The sequence below is a fragment of the Lytechinus variegatus genome, chromosome 4 (assembly GCF_018143015.1).
Source record: "Lytechinus variegatus isolate NC3 chromosome 4, Lvar_3.0, whole genome shotgun sequence".
Classification (NCBI taxonomy): domain Eukaryota; kingdom Metazoa; phylum Echinodermata; class Echinoidea; order Temnopleuroida; family Toxopneustidae; genus Lytechinus; species Lytechinus variegatus.
Window position 1 is genome coordinate 13,987,026 of NC_054743.1, and position 22,050 is coordinate 14,009,075.

The following is a 22,050-nucleotide window of genomic DNA, read 5'->3' on the forward strand; positions in this document are numbered from 1 at the left end:
GATAGCACAGTACATCATACACTTTTATGACACTTTCAAGTACATGATTCATGTTCAATCTATTACATGTACATGTACCTGAAGTGTCCTTCCTTATTGATGAACAAATAGAAATATACATGTAGAATTGGTATTGGAATTTCAAAGGTCGTATTGACTACCATATTTCTTTTAATACCGATGTTTGCCCTCAAAGTGTTGGACTGATTTTGTGCTTTGTCAAACTCAATAAAGTAGTTTGGGACAAAAGCCACTACTGTTTAGATTAAACACAAACTTATTGTGATGAGATTTGTCAGGAATGGGTTTGGTTCTGTATGTACCCAGTTAATGGGATTTTTAAAAGGCAATGTTTGAACCATTATGACTGTTTGTCACAAAGACATTATCAAACTGATGTCAACTACATCTATGAAAAAATGAGGTCTTTGATCTGAGTACTGTCAGTACATCATATTTTTGTGTTCACACTTGCAAGTCAACTTTATGTTCCTACAAGGAAATAGAACGTGAACACATTAGACAGTGAAGATGGGAAAAAGCATAAAAGTGTGATGAGAACATTGCAGATGCAAATTGTTGTGTTCGCTTCATACTCCCTAGTTTCATTTCCATTACGTTTCTTCAGGAAGATATGAGAGTATGAACATCTCAGACAGAAAATGTGGAAAAGGTAGGCAGTTTTATGAGAACACTGCAAAGGCAAATGGTTGTGTCCACACTTGCGAGTTGCCGTTTCGTTTGGAAGATACTGGAGTATGAACACTTCAGGTGGAGAAGGAGAGGTAGGTGGTTTGATGAGAAGCCTTACAAGATGTCACTCCACGCTAGGAGGACTCTTCAGGAGAATCCATAGAGAAGTTGGTTGCCTATCAAGCTACATGGTGTCTGGAAGGCATTGCCTCTTAATCAATGTCTCTGGTTTCAAGGAGGAGGCCTTGAGAGTCCACTCTGAGAGATGACCTCCCCAGACAAAAACCCTGTCACTCATGGGCCTCACTAGTTTGTCCTCGCTCGAGGAGAGTGGTCTGAATATGCAGACTATCTGGAACCTGATATTGAAATGATCTTGTTGTATTTGTGCTAGTCTTGTATCAAGACCCGGTTGTAGATCAAAGTTTGAATCAAGGTCTGTGCCTACAGATCATTATCTTTACCTGGACGTGACCGTCCATTTTTAGAATTTAAGCATCAGGGCCCTGTTTCATAAAACTTGTTATGATAGCAAGTTCGCAGTAACAGTTTAAAGCTACTGAAATCATTACTTTTGATTGGCGGATGATTAATTTGTTATAAAAATATTTCATTTGTTATTACAAGGCTCGACATTAGCGGTGGCCCGGGGCCACCAAAAATTCATTTCGGGCAACCATTATTGAAAAAATGTTAAGTTTTGGTGGCCCGAATCGGGCAACCAATAATTTTCAAAGTAGCGCAATTTTTCTCCCGATTTTGCATGCATTTATCAACCTTCTACAGTTAAAATTGCAAGCCAATTCGTCATGCGCCTTTTTTGTTAATCTACACACAAATACACACACACAAAGATTGCATAGTCATGACAGTATGTAGGCCTACCGCTAGCATACAGTATTTATTATTCAGCCGGCCGCGCCGGCTGTCTGGCTGAGCTTTGCATGCGTGAAACCAATGCAGTTATCTAGCTGTGTGCGAGCAGACTATTCAGACCCAGGGAGCTGCGATACGAAATGTTACTGCTAAGAAGTCTTCCCCAGAACTTTGGAAATCTACGTCAAAGTCACATTTTACACCAATGAAATGCCCTTCTACAGTCCATATTACTGAAACCTGAATAATTGCAAGCATTAAAAGGAGGAATTATGACCTCTCTTTTGACTCAAAAAGACCGATTTCCAAATGCATTAATACACATAAAACACATAGGTGAGTACATCACAGTCCCATATGTGCATTTGTATGTATGTTGATATTTGGTTTATTTCGAAGCTGTGTCTCTTCGAGCCAAAAATAAATAGGCCGCTCTTTCTTTCTTGTTTACAAATGACTTCTTAAACCACTCTTAAGGAAGTAAATACTTTGGGAAGGCAGTTCATTGATATGACATGTGAATTTTTTCCATCATTTTGTCAAATATAGGGAAGGAATTTTCTCAGTTTTTTCCAGATAACTTTTGCCATTTTATTGTTTTCTTTCATTTTTTTCACAGTGATTAAACCATTTATACCCCTTCCCATTGAAAATGCCTGATTAAAGAAAATGTTTCTACTGAATAATAATAATTTCCCCACTTTTTGATGATTTTGTTTTATTTATTTTTCTTCAAATTTTCTTTTGTTTTTTCTCAATTTTTTTTATGACCTGTTCTTGGTTTTTTCTTTCTTCATTTTTTCTTTTGTTGTATTTCACTTAACGTATTCATTTTGACAATTTTGTTTTCTTTTTTCAATATACTATTCTAAAAAATTATTTTTGTTTATTTCCCCCTTTTACACATTGTTCTAATTCTGCAGGATGTGATTTTCTCCTGCTATAATATGCTGGAAAAGAGAAAATAAACTGGATTTGGGGCCTGCATAATCTAGGTTTTACAATAAAAAAGGAAGAAAAGAAAAATCATTGTTTTGTAAATCTATCTGAGTTTGACATATATAATGCACTATTTATTTACTTTACCATTATGAGTATGTGTCTATACGGAGATTAAAAATCTACACAACCTGGGAACAATACAATTCTTTTATTCTCTTTCAATCAATTCATATTTACAATGATAGAACAATTTATATATTACCACAGAATAAGCAAAGTAAAATAACAGCAAGCATGATTTCCATACAAGATGTACAAAGAATAGTGGTACGTGTTAGTGATTGCAGAATATTTCAGCTTGTTTTATTCATTTTCAATGAATGTTTTTCTTTATATTTTTCGGGCCACCAAACTTTATTAGTGGGCCACCAAAAAAAATTATTTGAAGGTTTTGGTGGCCCAAACGGGCCACCACCAAAAAAAGTTAATGTGGAGCCTTGGTTATTATAACAAGTCTTTATACAATGGGACCCATGGCTCTATTCTGCAATATGGCAATTATTACTTTACAATCAATGAGAACTATCATGGTAACATTGGTTAACATCCAATCAAAACCAAGTAATCCATATGAACTGAGCACAAATTTGTAAGTTACATTGTAAGTTTGTGACCCAGACCCTATGCAGTGTTTACATTCTTAAGAAGGATTATGATGGTAATCGAAAAAAATGGGCATGGTTAAAACTGGTTTTATATAATTAATACTTTATTTGAAATCTCAACAAAAGTCAGAACTTTCTCATTTCCATGTGGTAGATGTGACAATATGACAGTTTATAGATTATGAGTACCAGGAAAAATTGCAGGATAATTTCTGATGATGATCTGTATGGAACAATACAGATCACGAAAACAAAATTATTCAACTAATTTTGTATATGAAGTACCTTGTTTTGTAACAGACAAAATGCAGTTACATACAAGTATGTATGTGTACTTTATGCTAGAATACATTGTGTCCATTGTTCCATTCTATTTCCTCCGATTCTGATAACTTGATTTAATTAGAATAGATGAATCAGCTCATTTTTCCATCATTACCCCGTCTTTCTCTTGCTAGAAAAGCAATTTTCTTGCTACAATCTGCAAGATTGCGTGCCCTGCCTCTGTCAAGGTCAGTGCGTACCCACTGATAGTATCATTATAGTTTGCTAGCAATCATGGTATCCTGAAACACTTGATTATTGGGTGAAGGTGCTGCTAGAGGGAACCTTGATGAAATCATTGGCTATGGGAACAGTTGAATATCCTGGAAGCCTGGCTAAAGGCATGCATAATTGTGAGTTCTTGTGGTTAAATATGCTTGCGTAGACGAGAGGCAATCAATAAAAAACATGCGTGGATAAACTCCTCCGGACATAGACCTACCTTGAAGACTATCCAGAATGTACTATCTATGCAGTAGCACCCTGCATCTTTGTAGCCATTCCTGAGAAGTTTAAAGTAATTTTTTTAAATCTAAGATTAGATCAGAATTATGGTTTATAATGACATTTAGGTAAAATTGCAATTACTTTCAAGTGATTTTTGTCTGACTCAAATTCTCAAAATGGGTCAGCTATGGGGAGAAAAATTTGTTTAAAAATGTTGCTTATTTGTAATTTCTGAAATTTGAGATATGTACCTTTCATGAAATTGCCAATTGTGTTATATTCTATTTTGCAAATCTTGCTGTGAATTTTTTTTTGCATTACATACTCTATGAAATATATATTTTTCTTTTAACTTGTTTATTTAGGTATACAAAGAGAAAGCTATTCAGATCGCGGATAAACTATTACCTGCCTTTAACACACCAACAGGAATACCATTTGGACTTGTCAACCTAAAAACGTGAGTATACATGTAATATGCATGTAACCCCAGTAAAGAATTCTTTGTACAAAGGTATAGACATTGAAAATGCTGTTTTATATTTTCTAAAATGCTTTATATGTACATTACAGAAGTCAACCATGCTTAATTTATTGAATATAAAAAAACTTTGTTCACTTGTTTAAACTTTTTAAAATTTTACTGTAAAGTTCATACATAGTGAACAACTTTGTAAATAGTTGTATAAAAATGGTTTAACAGCATCTGAGAAATCTATTGTAAAACAACTTGTATTATGCTTCCATTCTCATTATTGTGGGATGGTTTAAAAATGTCTATTAATTAGGCTTATATCACCAAGATTAAAATCATTTGTTTAGGTATACAGAATTTTCATTCTTTCAATACCCTTTGTAGTGAAATCAAGGATCACTCAATTTACATGTAGAGTGATACCCCTTTCATAAACCCAATTATGCGGCTAATAGCAGCATAATTTGGTCGTAAAATTGGAGGAGGACAAGAGTTATCCGCATTATTTTGATGCTGCTATTATCCGCATAATAGCAGCATTGGGACAAGATTTTGAGTTTATGAACGCATTTCCGAATAATGCGGATTATTGCCATGGTGTGTTCACAAGGTCACCCTTTTCCAACACAACCGCATCGGAGGGGGCGTGTCCAGTTGTCATGACGATTATCCGCCTTTTTCAGGACGGGCGCTCGTAAAAATAATACGGCTTATTTTCGGAGTTTGTGAACGCAATTTTTATTGAATTATCCGCATTACTCTTAGGCGGCTAATTGGAGGATAGGTTTATGAAAGGAGTATGAGTTAAGAATGAATGTGCATATTCTTCACAAGATTTCACTTTTAAAAAGGTAAAATTTACTCAACAAGTGAAAGTAACTCTTAATGTAGTGAGATTCATTCACTATACTGAGGAGTTAATTATTTCCTTGATTTTATATTTTTACCAGACTTATAAGTGACAGTATTCCAATGCCTTGATGAGGCAACAATTTTTATTTACAAATGTACACTGGTGAATGGCCAGTTCTTATGTTAGTTTCTCATGAAACTAGGTCCTTCATATATTTATGTTAGTTTCTCATGAAACTAGGTTCTTCATATATTTACTTTCTCTATAAAAAAGACAATTCTTGTGATATACTGTAATGTAGTGTTTTGTAGTTTTAACATGCTAGCAGGGATGCAGAATTCCCTCCCCCCCCCCCAGCAAGTTTAAAATTACTGGAAAAGATAATATAAGAGAGACAAAAGTAGGCCAGCCCCCCCCCCTTCCAGATTGATTGGGACATTTTTTCAAGGCATGCTACTCTTTGAAAAAACATTTATAATTGAAAGTTATTGGGGGTCATATTCCTGTTCAAACAATGTTGATAGAAATATTTCACTTATTTTCCAAAATGTCACGTTTGATTTAGAAAAGAAAAACAATAATAACTTTTTTTTTAAAGCTGATTGGCATGTAACCAAATACCTAATTTAGAAACTAACAAAGCATTTTTGCTGGATGGTGTTTGGATATTGGTATATTCCTACCTTTGTAACAGAAAGGAATGCCTGTGTCTCAACTTATTTCATTCAATCTATTATTAAGTTAAAATGTGGTGTAGATTTCATGGAATCTGGTCTAGGCTTCCAGTCAAAGCCTGATATCAATACAGACAGACACGTGTTTGTACACACTGGCTCTGTAACTCCATACTCACTCCGTATCGACTATCATACCCGAATATTAATCTCGGCAAAAATATACTCTCAGATTTTGCAGCAGCAGCCATATTATTTGAGCAAATATTCACAGGTAAACACAAGACTAAAGTCCTGTGTCGCATGTTTTTGGAAGGCAGAGATATGATGTATTATACTTTATTTTGACTTTATTTGTAGACCTACTAAAAGGAAATAAAGGTTGTACATGTATTTGCATTTAAATTGAGGTCGTTTGAGGAGCTGAAATATTTGCCTGTAAAGCATACAAACTGGTGTTATTTTACATTTTTAGCAGCGGTCTTTGAAATAGAAATGAAAATTTTATTGGCCAGACGTTTTATAATAGATGTTTAATTACCTTCATGAAAATTTAAATGATCATATTTTACTGTTATATCTGCCTCAATTTGTTTTTCTTGTGATACTGCTGTATCTGATCTTTCATACATTTATGAAAGAAAATTTTGATATAAATCTTAATATTTCCAGTATCTTAAATTACTAATATATTTCTTATCATAATGAAATTCTATAGGAGGAGGTTTCATAGTAGAAAAGCTATTGTAATTTGTTTATGTTGAAAGACGGAGCTGTTGATTATTTGTTTTTTATTTTCCAGGGGGAGTGCAAGAAATTGGGGATGGGCATCTGGAGGCTCTTCTATTCTCTCAGAATTTGGTTCCCTCCACCTGGAATTTATTTATCTTTCTGAGATCAGTGGAGATCCCAAATACAAGCAAAAGGTATGTATATGTAGTCTTTATACAGTGTTTGTGTGTGTGTGGGGGGGGGGGGGTAGTTCCCTCAATGACTTTTGTAAGATGTATTACAATTTTTGTAGAGGATTTCCAGCCATATTCACACCAGCTTGATAAGAAAAAAATACCTACATGTATAAAATCCAAGAACCTTTTAAGGCCTCAATATTGAAGGTGTATTAATCTCATCCACACCTACCAGATCCAGATAAAAAGATTCCTTTTAAGGGGATATAAGCTCATTTTCTTCATATCCCAAATCTTCACATGATTTGCTTTCACACTGAAAACGTCATTAGAGAAATCATTTGAAAATCAATTTGAATTTTTATCATTCCTTTCCGATTTGCTGGTATTTTCTTTTTAGTTACAAGTTAATTTCTGTCACAATGGCTGAATACTGGTATTTTTCCTGGGGGTGTTTCACAAGAAATAAGTGAGAGTACAAAATCATCCTTAAGTGCCAAGGGGCACATGATTTTTAACACACAATGTCATTTATTAATTCACAGTTGTTCATCTTTACGAAACACCCTGGGACCCGTAACACAAAGCTTAATATCAATCTTCAATTAATAATTCTATGATTAATTGTATTGACTGCAATGTACAATCAATCGTGAAAATCAAGCGTACGATTAATCGGTAACCTTTGTGTTACGGGACCCTGGTCAGGTTGGTGTGAGTAGGCCTTCAGAGCAGTTCCTTCCAAAAGCACTTTATGAAGAGCTTTCATAGATCTCTATCAGAGAGTTCTCTTCAAATCATATCTCTAGAGGAATGTACTAGTCAACGTTACACCATCAGATAGTTTGAATCTGCACTAAAATTGTGAGATTTTTCCCTGTTGGAAGCTGATCTGCACTGTTGATTTATTTTATTCTTTTGAATTATTTTAATAAAGCAGGAAAGCACTTTCGTTGAATGTATGACAGTGCTTATTTATCCATTTTATTGCACTTACTTACATTTACCATTGACTTTCCATGGTTTGTTAGCTATCAAATGCTCATTCTTTTGAAGATATCACCAATCATTTATTACTGGTATTTAATATGTTGTTGTTTCTTTTTATTGCAGGTTGACAGGATTCGAGAAGTGTTGAAGGATGTTAAGAGATCTGATGGCCTCTATCCGAATTTCCTCAACCCAAAGACTGGAAAATGGGGACAGAGTATGTATCAATATGAATATAACAACATATGATTGTATTTGAGGCAAAAATTCACCATATTTTGTGCTTCAGCCATGTAATTTTATGGAAATATTCCCCCCCCCCTCTCCGTAATGCACCAAGTGCTCCAGGAAAAAACAATACTATAGATACTTGCTCATCATTATACCATCAGTATCTGTCATTGATTGCTTGAAATTCAATGTAATTAAAAAATTGTAAGGAAAACAGTAATGTTGCCTATTGGAAAAGAGGAGCTGATTAAAGCAGGCTTTAAGTAAATCATTATTCTTAATTAATTATTGGTTTAAAAAAATAATAGATCAAGAATAGAATTTAAAATAAATATTGTTTGAATACAATGTTGCATGTTGATTAAGACTATAATTCCAATTCCCTTATACAACTTGAGTCATGTTTATGACCTTTGTTATGTAATTTAGTCTAATGAAGAGTTGACAAGAATTTGCAATCAACTGAAAGTCAATGTTAGGTTCCAATATCAATCACATGTTTTGTACTTAATTGCAAATTTGCAATTGGTCGCTGGTCTGCTTCTTGCACCCACAACTAAATTGATTTGCTTGAATGGAAATTGATTTATAACTTGTAAATCTGATATTGCAATATTTTCTTGCATTACCCCCTAAGTTTGATCCTGTCTTTGTTTTGTTGTGCAGTGCACGTTTCTCTGGGTGCCCTGGGTGATAGCTTCTACGAATACCTTCTCAAATCTTACATTATGTCGGGAGGGAAAGACGAAGAAGGAAAACAGATGTACTTCAGTGCGCTTGAGGTAAGTCATGTGATACGTCATGTGATGTATCCCTCTTCTTGCTCATCATGACTTGTTTTTTTCAGTAGCAAGATGCTCCTTGCATTTGTGCCTGACATTCATGAATACTTGGAGGAACAGTGATTGACATGAAGTAGTCTCGGAGTACAGACCTTGATTTTGAACGCAATAGCATACGATGTGAACTTAAGGGAAGGATGTGTCATCTTTATGGGGGCATTCAGATAGCATACTTTTATTTTACAATGTTCGTAATCAATCTAATAATAGCACTGTATAATTGGCAATTTGGTGGGTTTTCTAATTATTTTCTTTCGAATTTTTGCGAAAAGCATTTTGGAACATGTAGATGTCTGAAAATATGATATCCAGTGATGATAATGAATTTGTAATTTCTCAGCTTGTCGTACTTGAGTAGAAAATCAAATTGGCTTCATGAATGAATACATTCACCTCATCTGACAGTAGGCTGTGCCGTTCGTTATAAAAGGATGATTTTTGCTAATCAGAGTAAGGGATGATTGTTCATACCATGACATTGCTGTATTGTTGAGAGATGTCAGAATGGGATAGAAAATAGAGTTAATTTCATCAGAATGAAAGATAGATTAATTAGAGAGATTGAGAGAGATGTTGGCCCTTGTTTTTATCTTGAGACCATCCCTATATTGTTTCACTATCAGAATGTAACACAATCTGGTTGGGTAAAATCTGAATCTACTGAAACTGTTAAACAATGTTGTGCTTGTGCATTTAACGTATGGAGATTTTATTTAACCAACAATTTGTAGGTTCACGTACCTTTTAATCAGCACTTTGATGTTTTAACCAACTGTATCGATGTATATGAGATTACACCCAGAATACAGTAGAATCAAGTAAAACGAAGACAAAAAATGAATAAATCATAACTACCGTTTCTCTCCCAGAATGAAAATGCTGTTGTTGGTTTGTTTGTTTTTAAATTTTATGTGAGACTCATCTGTAAAGGGCCCTGCCTTTATTGATCTGTTTGAATTTTCTCGAAACCTTTGCATCTGAAAAAAACGATATGAATATTTTCTAAGTTTCCCTTCATTCGATGTGGACTTAATCGATTCAAGTTTTGTTGACATTGTGCCAAGATGTATACTTGAAGTGCTTCATCCATTCTGATGTGTCTATTTTCCTCTCACGTATGCATCACTTTTGTTGCCTGTCGTGAGATGTCTTCATGCGTTATTCATGTGTGTTTGATGATGAAGAGTATCTGCAGAAACATGAAGCGCTCCAATTGTGTTCAATTGACAAATCTTTCCCAGTATCCCAGTTCATCATGTGTTTGATGGAGAAAACTTTTTAATACAATATTTCCTTATAGTCAAGTTTAAAAACACACACAAATGGAACACTGAAATGCTTTAAATTGAAGAAAAATTGACCATTTAAAATCAAAATGAATTAAATTATCATTTACACATTTATGATTAATTTGTAAATGTCATATGAAGGTGGATAATTGTGGTTAAAAAAAAGAGAGGCCTGTATAAAATTTCCAATGGCTAAAATGTGTTGAGAATATTATTTTATTTACTTGGTTCAGTTTCTTGTTTCCCTTTTCATCTAAAATCTTTTAGTTCCGGTTTTGATTTTCTTTCACAAAATAATCTTGGAAAGATTCTTAAAGCAAACATCATTGTAATATAGATGGTTATGACATTGAGCTTGTGTTGTACATATTTGTACACTGTAAATCCATAATATTCTTAAATCATGGGGACACCAGTAGCAGAGTTCTGAGGAAGTTGCAGGGTTCCAGAAGACATTTGTTTGTTCTTATTATTTTATGATAGCAGTGTAAAGTCCAGGACAGATGGGTGTTTCTCACTGTCTTGACTAGTTGTCATCTTGTATTGTGAGGCTGTGTTCACTTGACATGCTTTTGTACCTGAGAAACATGGATTTCAATTAAAGTTAAGTTTGGTTTGCCTTTACATGTCAAGTTCAAGAAATATTTCATGGGCTGTATCTTTCAAAAACACATAAATTAATCGCCAAAAGAAATATATTTTAAAAGGCAATTCAGAACCACAGTTGTTAATAAAACTGCTGGAATAGAGTGGAAATCTCTATCTGTATCAGTGTATTAAATTAAAGAAAGATCTTCTCTATAAAGTTTGGATATGGACACCAAGTTAACAATATTTTGTGGGACTAGTGTCTCGGCTAATGAGGTTTAATAAATCAGTGTTATTGAATATGATTTCACTTGAATGCTAGCCAGTAAAGTAGATACCATGATTTTTTTGTCACATTTTGTGATTTACGGTTTTGATTGAACACACCCACAGCACCTACACTATTGAAATCTCTAGTCCTCTTGAAATGTATGGCCACACCATGTCATGTGCTCCCACTCCTGAAATACTACTTCTTTGACTTCTGTTGTTGACATAATTATTATAGAGCTGTATCTTCGAGAAGCACACGTCTTGAATTTACAAAAGATTATGATTTCAGCGAAAGCTGAAGTAATATCGTGACTTGCCCATATGGCGTCACATTGAAACGATCTTATTTCTTGGGTGCGCTGACAAGCAAATACATTGGTTGCTGCAAGGATCGCCTAATGTTAATTTTCAGGGTACGGTCAGTCAATAATTCTAATTAATGGGATTAAATATCAAAATATCAGGTGCAATACAAAAGAGATAGAGACTTGGGGAATAATCGTCATGGGAAGTAATCATTATATTACAAGTGTTCTGAACATCATTCATTGAGACGAATGTCAATTTTTTTTACGTGTGTAGATGCTAGATTCTTGACACTTGTTATTTTGCCTTTCCTGTCATATGTTTTATTTAAATGATATCTGGGACAAGCAGTAGCTGTCTTCGTAAATCATGGCTTTCCAGCTTTGAATTTGAACCTTCATTATACCGCCAAATAAAGTTTAAAGGGGGTATTTAGGAATCAGCTTATGAGCCGTGGTGTAGTGGTTCTGACTCTCGCCTTGTAAACAGAGGGTCGTGTGTTCGAATCCCACCGCGGTCTAGCGTCCTTTGGCAAGGCGTTAATCCACACTTTGCCACTCTCGACCCAGGTGCTAAATGGGTACCCGGTAGGATGCGAAAGATAATGTATGTTTGATTTTGCCAGCGCCATAATGTGGCTGCGATGAATGCAAGGAATGCTCCCCAGGGAGTGGAAATTGTGCACTTTTCGTGCTTGATTGAAATGAATCCAATGACCGGGGTAATAATATGCTGTAACGCGCTTTGGGCCATTCTGGGAAAAGCGCTTTATAAAAATTGGCTATTATTATTATGGGCGGTCGGTCAGTCTGTTGCAAATCTTGCACATCGAACTACTTCCTCAGTTTTTAACCGATTCTCATGAACCATGGAATGTATATTGGTGTTGGGGTGAAGATGCATTTTTCATGTTTTGGAAATTGTATTGCCATGGTAATGGTATATTTTGTCAAAAATACGGTAAAAAATGTATGGCAAAAATTGGGTAAAAAATTTGCAGTTTTGAAACTTTTAATTACTTCATCAATTTTCAACTAATTCTCATGAAATTTGGTTCACACATTGGTTTTGATGTATAGATGTGCAAAACCCATATTTTGTTGGAAATCGTGTTGCCATGGTAACAACATATTATATGCCCCAAATTATGTAGAAATATTTTTGTTTGGACTACTTGATTAGTTTTCAAACAATTCTCACAGAATTTGGCTCCTACATTGGTCTTGAGGTAAAGGTGTGCAGGACATATTTTTGCATGTGTCGGAAATCATGGTGCCATGGTAATTATGTATTATATTTCAACAAAATTTTGGCCTGCCATATGCGTCAGGTCTTCACCCTCGTCGACTATCAGAATTGAGAACCTTGCCACCTCCATTCTGCGGTTCTAAATCATAGTCGACGTGCACATGAGTGACGTCATTTCAGTTGCTCAGCTCAGCAAGAAGATCAGTTGCAATAGTTCCTTTCCCTTAAAAACACTGTTTTCACTGACTTTTCACAAAATTTATGTACGTTGTACGATGCCTTATGTTTATCATATATATATATCTGACAATGTTTTCTAAACTCCAAAATATATATTGCTCCCTCTCCTAACTGATGTAAAAGGAATCAAAGCAAGTGAACGAGCAAGTGTGCACTAGTTGCACCTTCGTATCACCCTACCAGGTCATGACACGGTGGTACACAAGATCTTCCGGGTTTGGCAGCATGTCATGACCCACTAGTTTACATACAAGTCAAATGGAATCTAAAATATTTGTATCTGTAGTGAACAAGGGCAGATGACTGACTTTGCCTCGAATGATCAGACGACTGCTACGTCGTTCACTGCTCCTAAAACTCCATTTTGTCAGTTTGTGGTGACCAGAATTTTTTTCCGGTTAAATCAATCCTTATTTTGTCAAGATTTTATCCCCTCCAATTCAATGACTGTTCACCATGAATTCACCTGTGATGATACACGAAACCAAGAAGTAAGTCAAGTTATTGTGGTCTACTTGATAAAACTTACACTTTTCAAACTGTTGTGGTTTTTTCTTGAGCATCACTTTTTAGATAAACGAGCTGGATACTGAGAGTAGTTCAATATTAAAAAACATATTGATTCATGCATGAGAAAGAATGAGCCCATTTATTTTAGTTTTGTCTCTAAGTTTCACTTGTTAATTTGTCTTTTTCTAAAGATTATTCATTGATTGACAGTTTTACATACTGTGATGGAAGTCTGGGTGAGATAATAGATGGTTTAGGTGGGATCAGAAAGTTCTTGATGCTCTTGGCTCTAGTTGTTGGTAGGACTCGTGGATAGATACTCCAGAAACATGATTAAAGGGGAATGAAACCTTTGGAACAAATAGGCTTGTGTAGAAAAAGAAAAATCAAAGAATAAGAATAAAGAAAGTTTGAGAAAAATCGAACAAATAATGAGAAAGGAGCATTTGAATATTGCAATCACTAATGCTATGGAGATCATGCTATGGAGATCCTCCTATTGGCAATGCGACAAGGATGTGTGATGTCACTGATGAACAACTTTCCCTTTGGTGGACTATAAAATACCCTCAAAATGTCTCTTTTTGCTTTTTCTTATGATGATAGTTGATACAAACTCTTTATCCATGATGTATTCTTAAAAAATATGTATTACATGCCCTCATGTAGAAAGAACACATGATCTATGGTAAGATGTGATAAAAGAGGCAATTCAAGTGAAATATATACTAAAGTAATGGGGAGAGTTGTTCACATGTGACATCACACATCTTTGTCGCATTGCCAATTTGCTATCTCCATAGCAATAGTGATCGCAATATTCAAATGCTCATAACTTTCTCATTATTTGTCCGATTTTTCTCATACTTTTGTTGATCTGTTTCTTTGATTTTTCTGTTTTCACACAAGCTATCGTGTTCCAATTGTTTCATTCTCCTTTAAGTACAAGCAGATCTAGATGAATATGAAGGGTACTTGCCACAGATTTATCAATGAAACAAGATATTTTTTTCTCCTTAAGTTGGTATGAAATGTGATTTTTTTTCTCCTTTGGTACAGGATGTTTGTCAAACTTTTGAAAGGTTTCCTGAAGAGAAAGAAAGAAATATGATAATAGGTTGATGTCACCAGATACCCTGACAATTTAATAAGTTCCTCAAAGCTTCCTATATATAGCATCTTTGCCATCAATTTACAATACCACGGAAACCTTGATTTTGATTGGACCATTGAGGATTGGTTGCCATGGTATTGCCATCGGAGGAAGAGTAACAATTAATGATAAGATTGATGATACAAAAATCAGTATCAAAGCGATACAATCAAAATTTAGTTCCATTGATTGTTTGATTTTTATTTATGATTTGATCCTGAGTAATAATTTGATTACATCTGAAATCTTACAGGTCATAGAGCTTGTGTTAAATTTATTCTATTTTCTTTAAAGTGCTTCGTTAAAGTACTGAAGATAAAAAAACAAGTTCCAGTGTGCGTAGCAAAAGATCTCCTTGGCTTACGCATTGCTTCCTTGAATTGGTTATCCCATGGATCACTAGGCGGTTTCAGACCGCCACGAAGTTCGCCAGTTCCAGGTATTCTCTGATCGGGAAATTTACCCCGATCAGAAAATACCAGGTATTTTGGTAATGTGAAAGCAAACTACGCGTAATTTCCCCGAAAGAAAATACCCGCTAAATAGTAGGTACTTGGCGAAATTACGAGAACTTTCGTGGGAATTTTTCCAAGGTCACAGGTATTTTGGCAATGTGAAAGCAAATTACGGGAACTTTTATCCCAGCGTGTCGTTGGGCGCAGCGGCGTGGGTGGCTGCTGGATTAGTGATTTTGAATCTCCCGCCTTGCCTGCTTATCAGACCACACTGCGCATGCTCGTAACTTCGGGAACTTATCCCGAAGGATGTGTTTCGGGGCGGTGTGAATGCAGGAATAATTAACGGGTATTTTTTAGCCTTAAAAAGTTCTCGTAATTTAACGGGGATTCTTGTGATCGAGGCGGTTTGAAACCACCTTCTAGTAGGTCCATAGTTATCCATATACTATTACAAAGCCTAGTGGGATAATAGAATTTGGTAGTCAAAGGGTTCCAGAGATGTTCCTTTTGGATCAATTGAAAAATTGATGTTCTGATGAAGCCCTTGAGAAGAACTGTGCAGTTCTTTGATTTATTTATCAGTAGCCAGTGTACATGTCTGGCTCAACTTCTTGACTTGACTTAAGTCTAGCCAGCATGGTTTGTACATGGCTTGGTTGGTTTGCAGCATGGGTCATGTGATCAATGATTGAAGAGAAGTATCCTGTCTCCAGGTGGCATGGAGCAGAAAAGTCATCATCAATTCATGAGATATCCAAGGAACAGTCGGGTCTCTTGAGGGACGGTGCACCTACTGCACATTCTATCGGTGTGCACTTCTTGGTTTGTCCATCAGGGGCCTGTTGCAGAAAGAGTTGAAATCAAGCGCAATTTGATTTTCAGCCAATGAAGCACTTGTATTCGGGACTTGCGCTTGATATTTTGACTTGCGTTTAAACGCAACCTTTCTGCAACAGGTCCCAGGAGGAGTAAATATGATAGTAGGAAAGACAAGATGGTTCTTTCACGAGAAGTCCAAGGGGCTAAATTGGTCCATTCTTTAATTGGTAATGAACTTCTTTTTTTTCAAGAGGCACAGATAAAGAGAAGAGAGAGAAGACAGTGGGTGAGGGTGTAGGAGAATGGGAGAGTTTGAGAGATCTATTGTCATCAAAAATCACATGGCTATTGGAAACCTCAACCACACTGTAGACTTACTATTCAAGAAATAATTACAAAGGGAAAAAAGACAATAAAATGCATGATTCTTTTGTGGTTTGTCATTGATGAATAGCACTGAACTTTCTCTTTTAAATATTATAGATTGATACTGGTTGATTCGTTTGGTTTTCTTCAGTTTCCTTGAAATTTGATTGATGACTTTATGGCATCTTCCTTTCATGAATTAGTTTTAGTTTCTAATTCTTAAGTGCTTATCTAAAGTACTTAAAAGCCAATGAAAGGAAAGTACACCAGTGTACTCATTTACTTCAGCATATTGTGTTGGTTTTTTTTAATCAAATTTTAATGTGTACTTATCAATCAATTACCCCCACATACATCGTTAATGCATGAAGAATTTATGTAGTGAAAAAGAAATGACTGCTATTTTCATGTACTGGAATACTGTTTTAGTACTTTCCCTGGCAATTTCTCTACTCAAATAACCTACTCCTTCGTGTGGGGTGAAATTTGCCAGTATGACCTTCTACACACGCACATCACCTCATCACATCAGATATACTTAGAGTTTTTAGAATTAATTTTACAGGGAAATTATACACCAGGGGTTCTCAAACTACGGCCTGCGGGCCGGATCCGGCCCGCGGAGCTTCTCAATCCGGCCCGCGAGACGATGCTGGGTTTTTTTAATCACAATATGAAACATAGCTCAATATGATTACATTGTGAATCCATGTAGACCCAACCATAATAAAAGTAATGGCAGTCAAATTAATATGATTTTTAAACAAAGTTCAGTGGAGTCTTTTCTGTGTGTTCGATCTACTTTCTTATTAGATGCCCGCAGCGCCGTTCTCACCATGTTTGGATCTATACATACAGGTGTGAAAGTGCATTTTCCACAATGAACATTTTAAAGAACTAACTCATACCGAAATACCTTGACAGGGGCCGCGGAACGGTTTTCAAGGGGGGGGGGGCTGGCCATGCAAAAAATCACAATCATATGGTCATTTTTTACGTTTTCGTACATGGTTTTGGAAAAAAGTGTGGGGGGACTTCAGTCCCCACCCCTCCGCTTCCGCAGCCCCTTCTTGAGCAGTGAACATTTGCACCACTGCCTTTGTCTGGCAATTACACCTTTTGTGCCAAAGTTCAAGCAACTTTTTGCCAGCAGACAGTGTTACTTTTCCCATTGAGAGTGACTAGGAGACTGATACTCATATTAGAGTCTACAACAGACAAGCTCTATTATTCAATCTACTTTGAATACAAAAAATATTAATACTTCAAGACATTATATGTCTCCCATTAACCAGGTATGTATAGATATAATCTAGATTCCTTTTAGCAAAGTACTAAAATTTGTTATCATTAATATTGACTCTTGCTGTATTTTGAAATATTTTCTAATTTTGCCTGCGTTCCATATGAAACGGTTATAAATCTGTTGGATTAAATGCTCCCAAAATAAGGGCCAGATTGCACAAGAGAGCATCTAGGACCCCTACCGCAAGGGTCTTTGCGCTTCGCGCACATTTTTTTCTGATTATCCACTTCACCCTGGCCCTGTCAGGTTTACTTGGAGTCTCATCTGGCCCTTTCAAGAAAAAAGTTTGAGAACCCCTGTTATACACCCTTGTTATATATGAAAAGTGTGAAAATGTTTTGCATAATAATATGGGAAAGAAATGCCATTTATTTTTAGTATTAGTCTCACAAATTATCAGTGTAAAGCCAGATAATACACTTGCCAAACTAACTAGGGGCGGATCCAGGATTTTCCAGGGGGGGGCACATTTTTCCAAAGGAAAAATTTGACAAGCAAAGAAAAGAAAGGTTTTTACCAAAAATTCAGAATATTTCGTCACCAAAAAAATTTGACAAGCAAAAAAAAAAAGTCCTCCACTAAAAGTGGGGCACACTTCTGTTTTGATGGCATTTTATATTACAAATTTTCATTTTGTTTCTCAAAAGGGGGGGGCATGGTCTGGCTTTGTCCCCTCCCCTGGATCCACCAGTGTACCAAACATATTGCGAAGAACCAGGTGTAACATAACCGATCTATGTGAGTGCTATAGAAAAACCCACTATTATTTAAAATCAACAAATAGGAGTGTGTTTGAAAAATAGCATCACTGGCCCACAAAGAATAGTATCATCAGCCTACAAAGCAGAAAACAACATATGCGTGGGAACTATCATTCCGTTCTCATTGCGCTTTCTAAAACTAGTTTACTGGAAACCGATTCAGGAAACCAGTTTGGAAGATCGCTTTGCTAGCGTTCCCACTTGATCACACGAAGGTGGTTTTCAAAATCACTTCACGTAAAGCGCTCTTGTTGCTATGGAAACGCTCTCAGTGGGGTGACACGTTTCGCGCGAAATTCGAAACTGCAGCATAGGCATTCTACACCTGTCGTGTGGAGTAGCGCGCTCAAAATGTGCGAAGATCGCTTCCCGAAGAACGGTTGTGTCCTCACGCTAAAACCAGTTTAACGAGGCAAAGCGATCTTGAAAACTACATCGCGAGGTGGTTTTCCAAACTGGTTTGGAAGATCGCTTCCAAGACCGCTTTGACCGTTCTCACTATGCGTTAAACTAGTTTCCACTAAACTAGTTTCCAGTAAACTAGTTTTAGGAACGTAGTGAGAACAGCCTCTACTTTGTCAGTTAACAATTCATGTTGCATGCTTACAATGCCCCACCCAGTAAATAGATATTAATATGATATGACATTGTGTGACATAATATATGACATTCATACTGTAATAGGATAGGCCCACATGGTTGTTTGTTTCATAGTTAATGTTATTGTAAAGTTTCACATAATTTTGCAAAATACTGTAATTTTAGTTATTATTCCTCCCTTTCATTTTTAATTGCATTGCTTGAGTTGAGTTTGCAGTTTTTATTCAAAATTCTTACTGTATACCCAAATTTTCATTTTTTTTGGTCACAATTTATATGAAATTATTGGATAATAATGATACATAAAAAGATGATGACGTTGATGATAACAATGTTAGTAATGAAAACAGTTTTTGCATCCCACCTATCATGCATGATGTCGCTTTCTTCTATCTGCTTAGAGCAAAAAGAAAAGAAAAATGTGTTACTGAGGTCACTTTGTTGAATTGAGGTAGGTTTTGAATAAGTGATTTTTAATAGCATATTTTAATTTATCCAACATTTTACATAATCAGTAGTTTAATGTGAGTTTTAAAGGTTATTCCATAAAACAGGGACAGCATGAGAAAAAAATAATTCAGTGATGCGAATTTGTTTAAATGTGAGGAGAATAGAATTCGGGCATTTCATAAAACATGCATCTATGCATACAGTACATACCTTATAATTCTCAAAGTCTAATAATAATCAGACAAGGAGAATTCTCATTGTATACAGTACCCTTGATCAATTATAACCTAATAAGAAGCAACAGGACATAATCAGCTTTCTGACAACTCCTTCGAGTGACCTCAAAAGTATTAAATTAATCCAATGAAGTGGCCTACACAATCATCAGTTATTGATTATTCAGGTGGACACAGTGTTGCATGAAGTCATTGTTTTAAGAGCATTTCATGAAGCAAATAGCAAATGATTTTCACTGACTGTTGTTACAATCTACTGAAATCCTTGAATCTGATTGGCTTGGAGCATATTTACCAGTGAAAGTCACTGACTGTTTCATGAAACATTCCCTGAAAAGGTATCTGGGTTTAATAGGGAAAGGTCAAAGTCAAAGAAAAGGGGGTTTTCCAATCATAACTGCGAAAAATTATTAGCCCATGATGCACAGAGGAGCTCTAAAACTGTCTGTGGACTTAAAAATATTAATCAGCTTCCCTGCAAAACGTGTTAAAAATACACCATGTGTTCACAGGGACCTAACGAAGCATTTACACCATTGATTATTTAGATCCTGGTGTTTGTTTAACACTCATTGGTGTTAATTCATAACATTGTTCATTTTAAACTTCTTTTAAACTTCTTGGTGTTGTGTTCATATTCCATGGTGTATTTTCAACACCTTAGGGTATGGTCTGCTCAAAACACTAGTCTGCTGGGCAAACCCTTCACTCGAAATAAGGGTCTGAATGTGCAGCCTACTCATGCCTTGTATACTGAAGGCTCTCTCACTCAGGAACAGCAAGTTTTGTATGTGCTAGTCTTTGCGTGGAGGCACACTTGATCAAAGTTCCAATGAGGGTCTGTGCCTGCAGACTATCAAAAAACCACCTTATGTTATTCTTAAATCTTAACACCACAGTTTTACAGCATAAAGGCCATCATAAATATATACCAGGGTTCGGGATGTACATGTATCACCTTTAACAGTATCATGCATTTTTTCACTTCTTTTAAGTGCATGTTGTTTGAAGATAATTCATTGTGACTCTATTGTATCCATTCCTTGCTCTTTTGGGGAGGTTCTCATGTAAACAAAAACTTTTACTAAAAGTTTTAACCATTATTACCATTGAAAGTTTCAATGGTATTTGAAATACCATTGAAAAAAATGTTTCAAATAATTTGAAACATTTTTTTTTTAATTCAGGTTATTGATAGCTAATCAGATGTAAGCTTAGTTCTGAATGTCACACCTGTTCCCATTCAAAAGCTTCTGTTTACAAAAATACAATATCAATAGGTGGTTTCAGACCGCCTCGAAGTTCGTCAGTTCCAGGTATTCTCTGATCAGGAAATTTACCCCGATCAGAAAATACCAGGTATTTTGGTAATGTGAAAGCAAACTACGCGTAATTTCCCCGAAAGAAAATACCCGCTAAATAGTAGGTACTTGGCGAAATTACGAGAACTTTCGCGGGGATTTTTCCAAGGTCGCAGGTATTTTGGCGATGTGAAAGCAATTTACGGGAACTTTTTATCCCAGCGTGTCGTTGAGCGTCGTTGGGCGCGGGAGCTGTGGGTGGCTGCTGGGCTAGTGATTTTGAATCTCGCGCCTTGCCTGTTTATCAGACCATACTGCGCATGCTCGTAACTTCAGGAACTTATCCCGAAGGGTATGGTTCAGGGCGATGTGAATGCAGGAATAAATTAATGGGTATTTTTAGCCTAAAAAAGTTCTCGTAATTTAACAGGGATTCTTGTGATCGAGGCGGTTTGAAACCACCTAATAATTCTATCAAGAATTTTATCGAGCTGCATTCACTATATTTGGTTAATTGTATAATCAGCAAATTGCTCTGCATACATAGAGTAATATGACTAGACGAATATGTCATAGTGGTGATGGTTTTGTTGAAAATTAATTTGCAACCAGATGGCCAAATCACAGAATTTTTTATATTAAAAACTTAGATTGTTACCATGTAATAACAGAATTTGTGTTCTTGAAAAATGAAACTGGAGTAATTTTACAAATATATATATCAGCAACCATATTTATATGCAAGTTATAGCAGAAATAAATTCAATTAAATTTTAAAGTTCTCTATTGAGCATTGTTGAACTTTTTTATAGTATAAAAAAAAACGTCCCGGTCACAATAGAATAATGAGGTAAGAGATTCAAGATTTATGAATTCAATCTCAAGACACAAGTTATATTTTTAAAATAATAATAGCTCTAAATGATTTACCTGTACGAGAACATGTGTGTTTAATTCGTCTGAATGGGGCTTTTGTATTAATTCAAGTTTTGTTGTAAATAGTGCATGGATGGGAAAATGCAGTTGAATCATGCTTGATTGGGAGATGTTCTCTGTCGCGTTTGATGATGGTCTTATTGGATTATGATAAAGGAACAATAATAAGAGACCAGCGGCCTCAATCCAATGTGGCCCCCCAACCCTAGCACTCATTATACTATGATGCCTCAAGCCATGTTGTCTTGTTTCCTCAGAGGAGATGAAACGGCAAAGAAATCCACATTTTA

The 22,050-nt window shown here is 35.7% G+C and overlaps 1 protein-coding gene across 1 annotated transcript in view; it reads left to right on the forward strand.

The window, feature by feature from the left end:
* Positions 1–22,050, forward strand: part of LOC121413448 (mannosyl-oligosaccharide 1,2-alpha-mannosidase IA-like) — a 70,103-nt gene that overhangs the window by 28,950 nt on the left and 19,103 nt on the right. The window contains exons 4-7 of the mRNA XM_041606269.1: positions 4,313–4,407; positions 6,752–6,875; positions 7,971–8,064; positions 8,745–8,860. Of these exons, the coding sequence (XP_041462203.1) occupies positions 4,313–4,407; positions 6,752–6,875; positions 7,971–8,064; positions 8,745–8,860 (429 nt within the window). The remainder of the gene's footprint in view (positions 1–4,312; positions 4,408–6,751; positions 6,876–7,970; positions 8,065–8,744; positions 8,861–22,050) is intronic.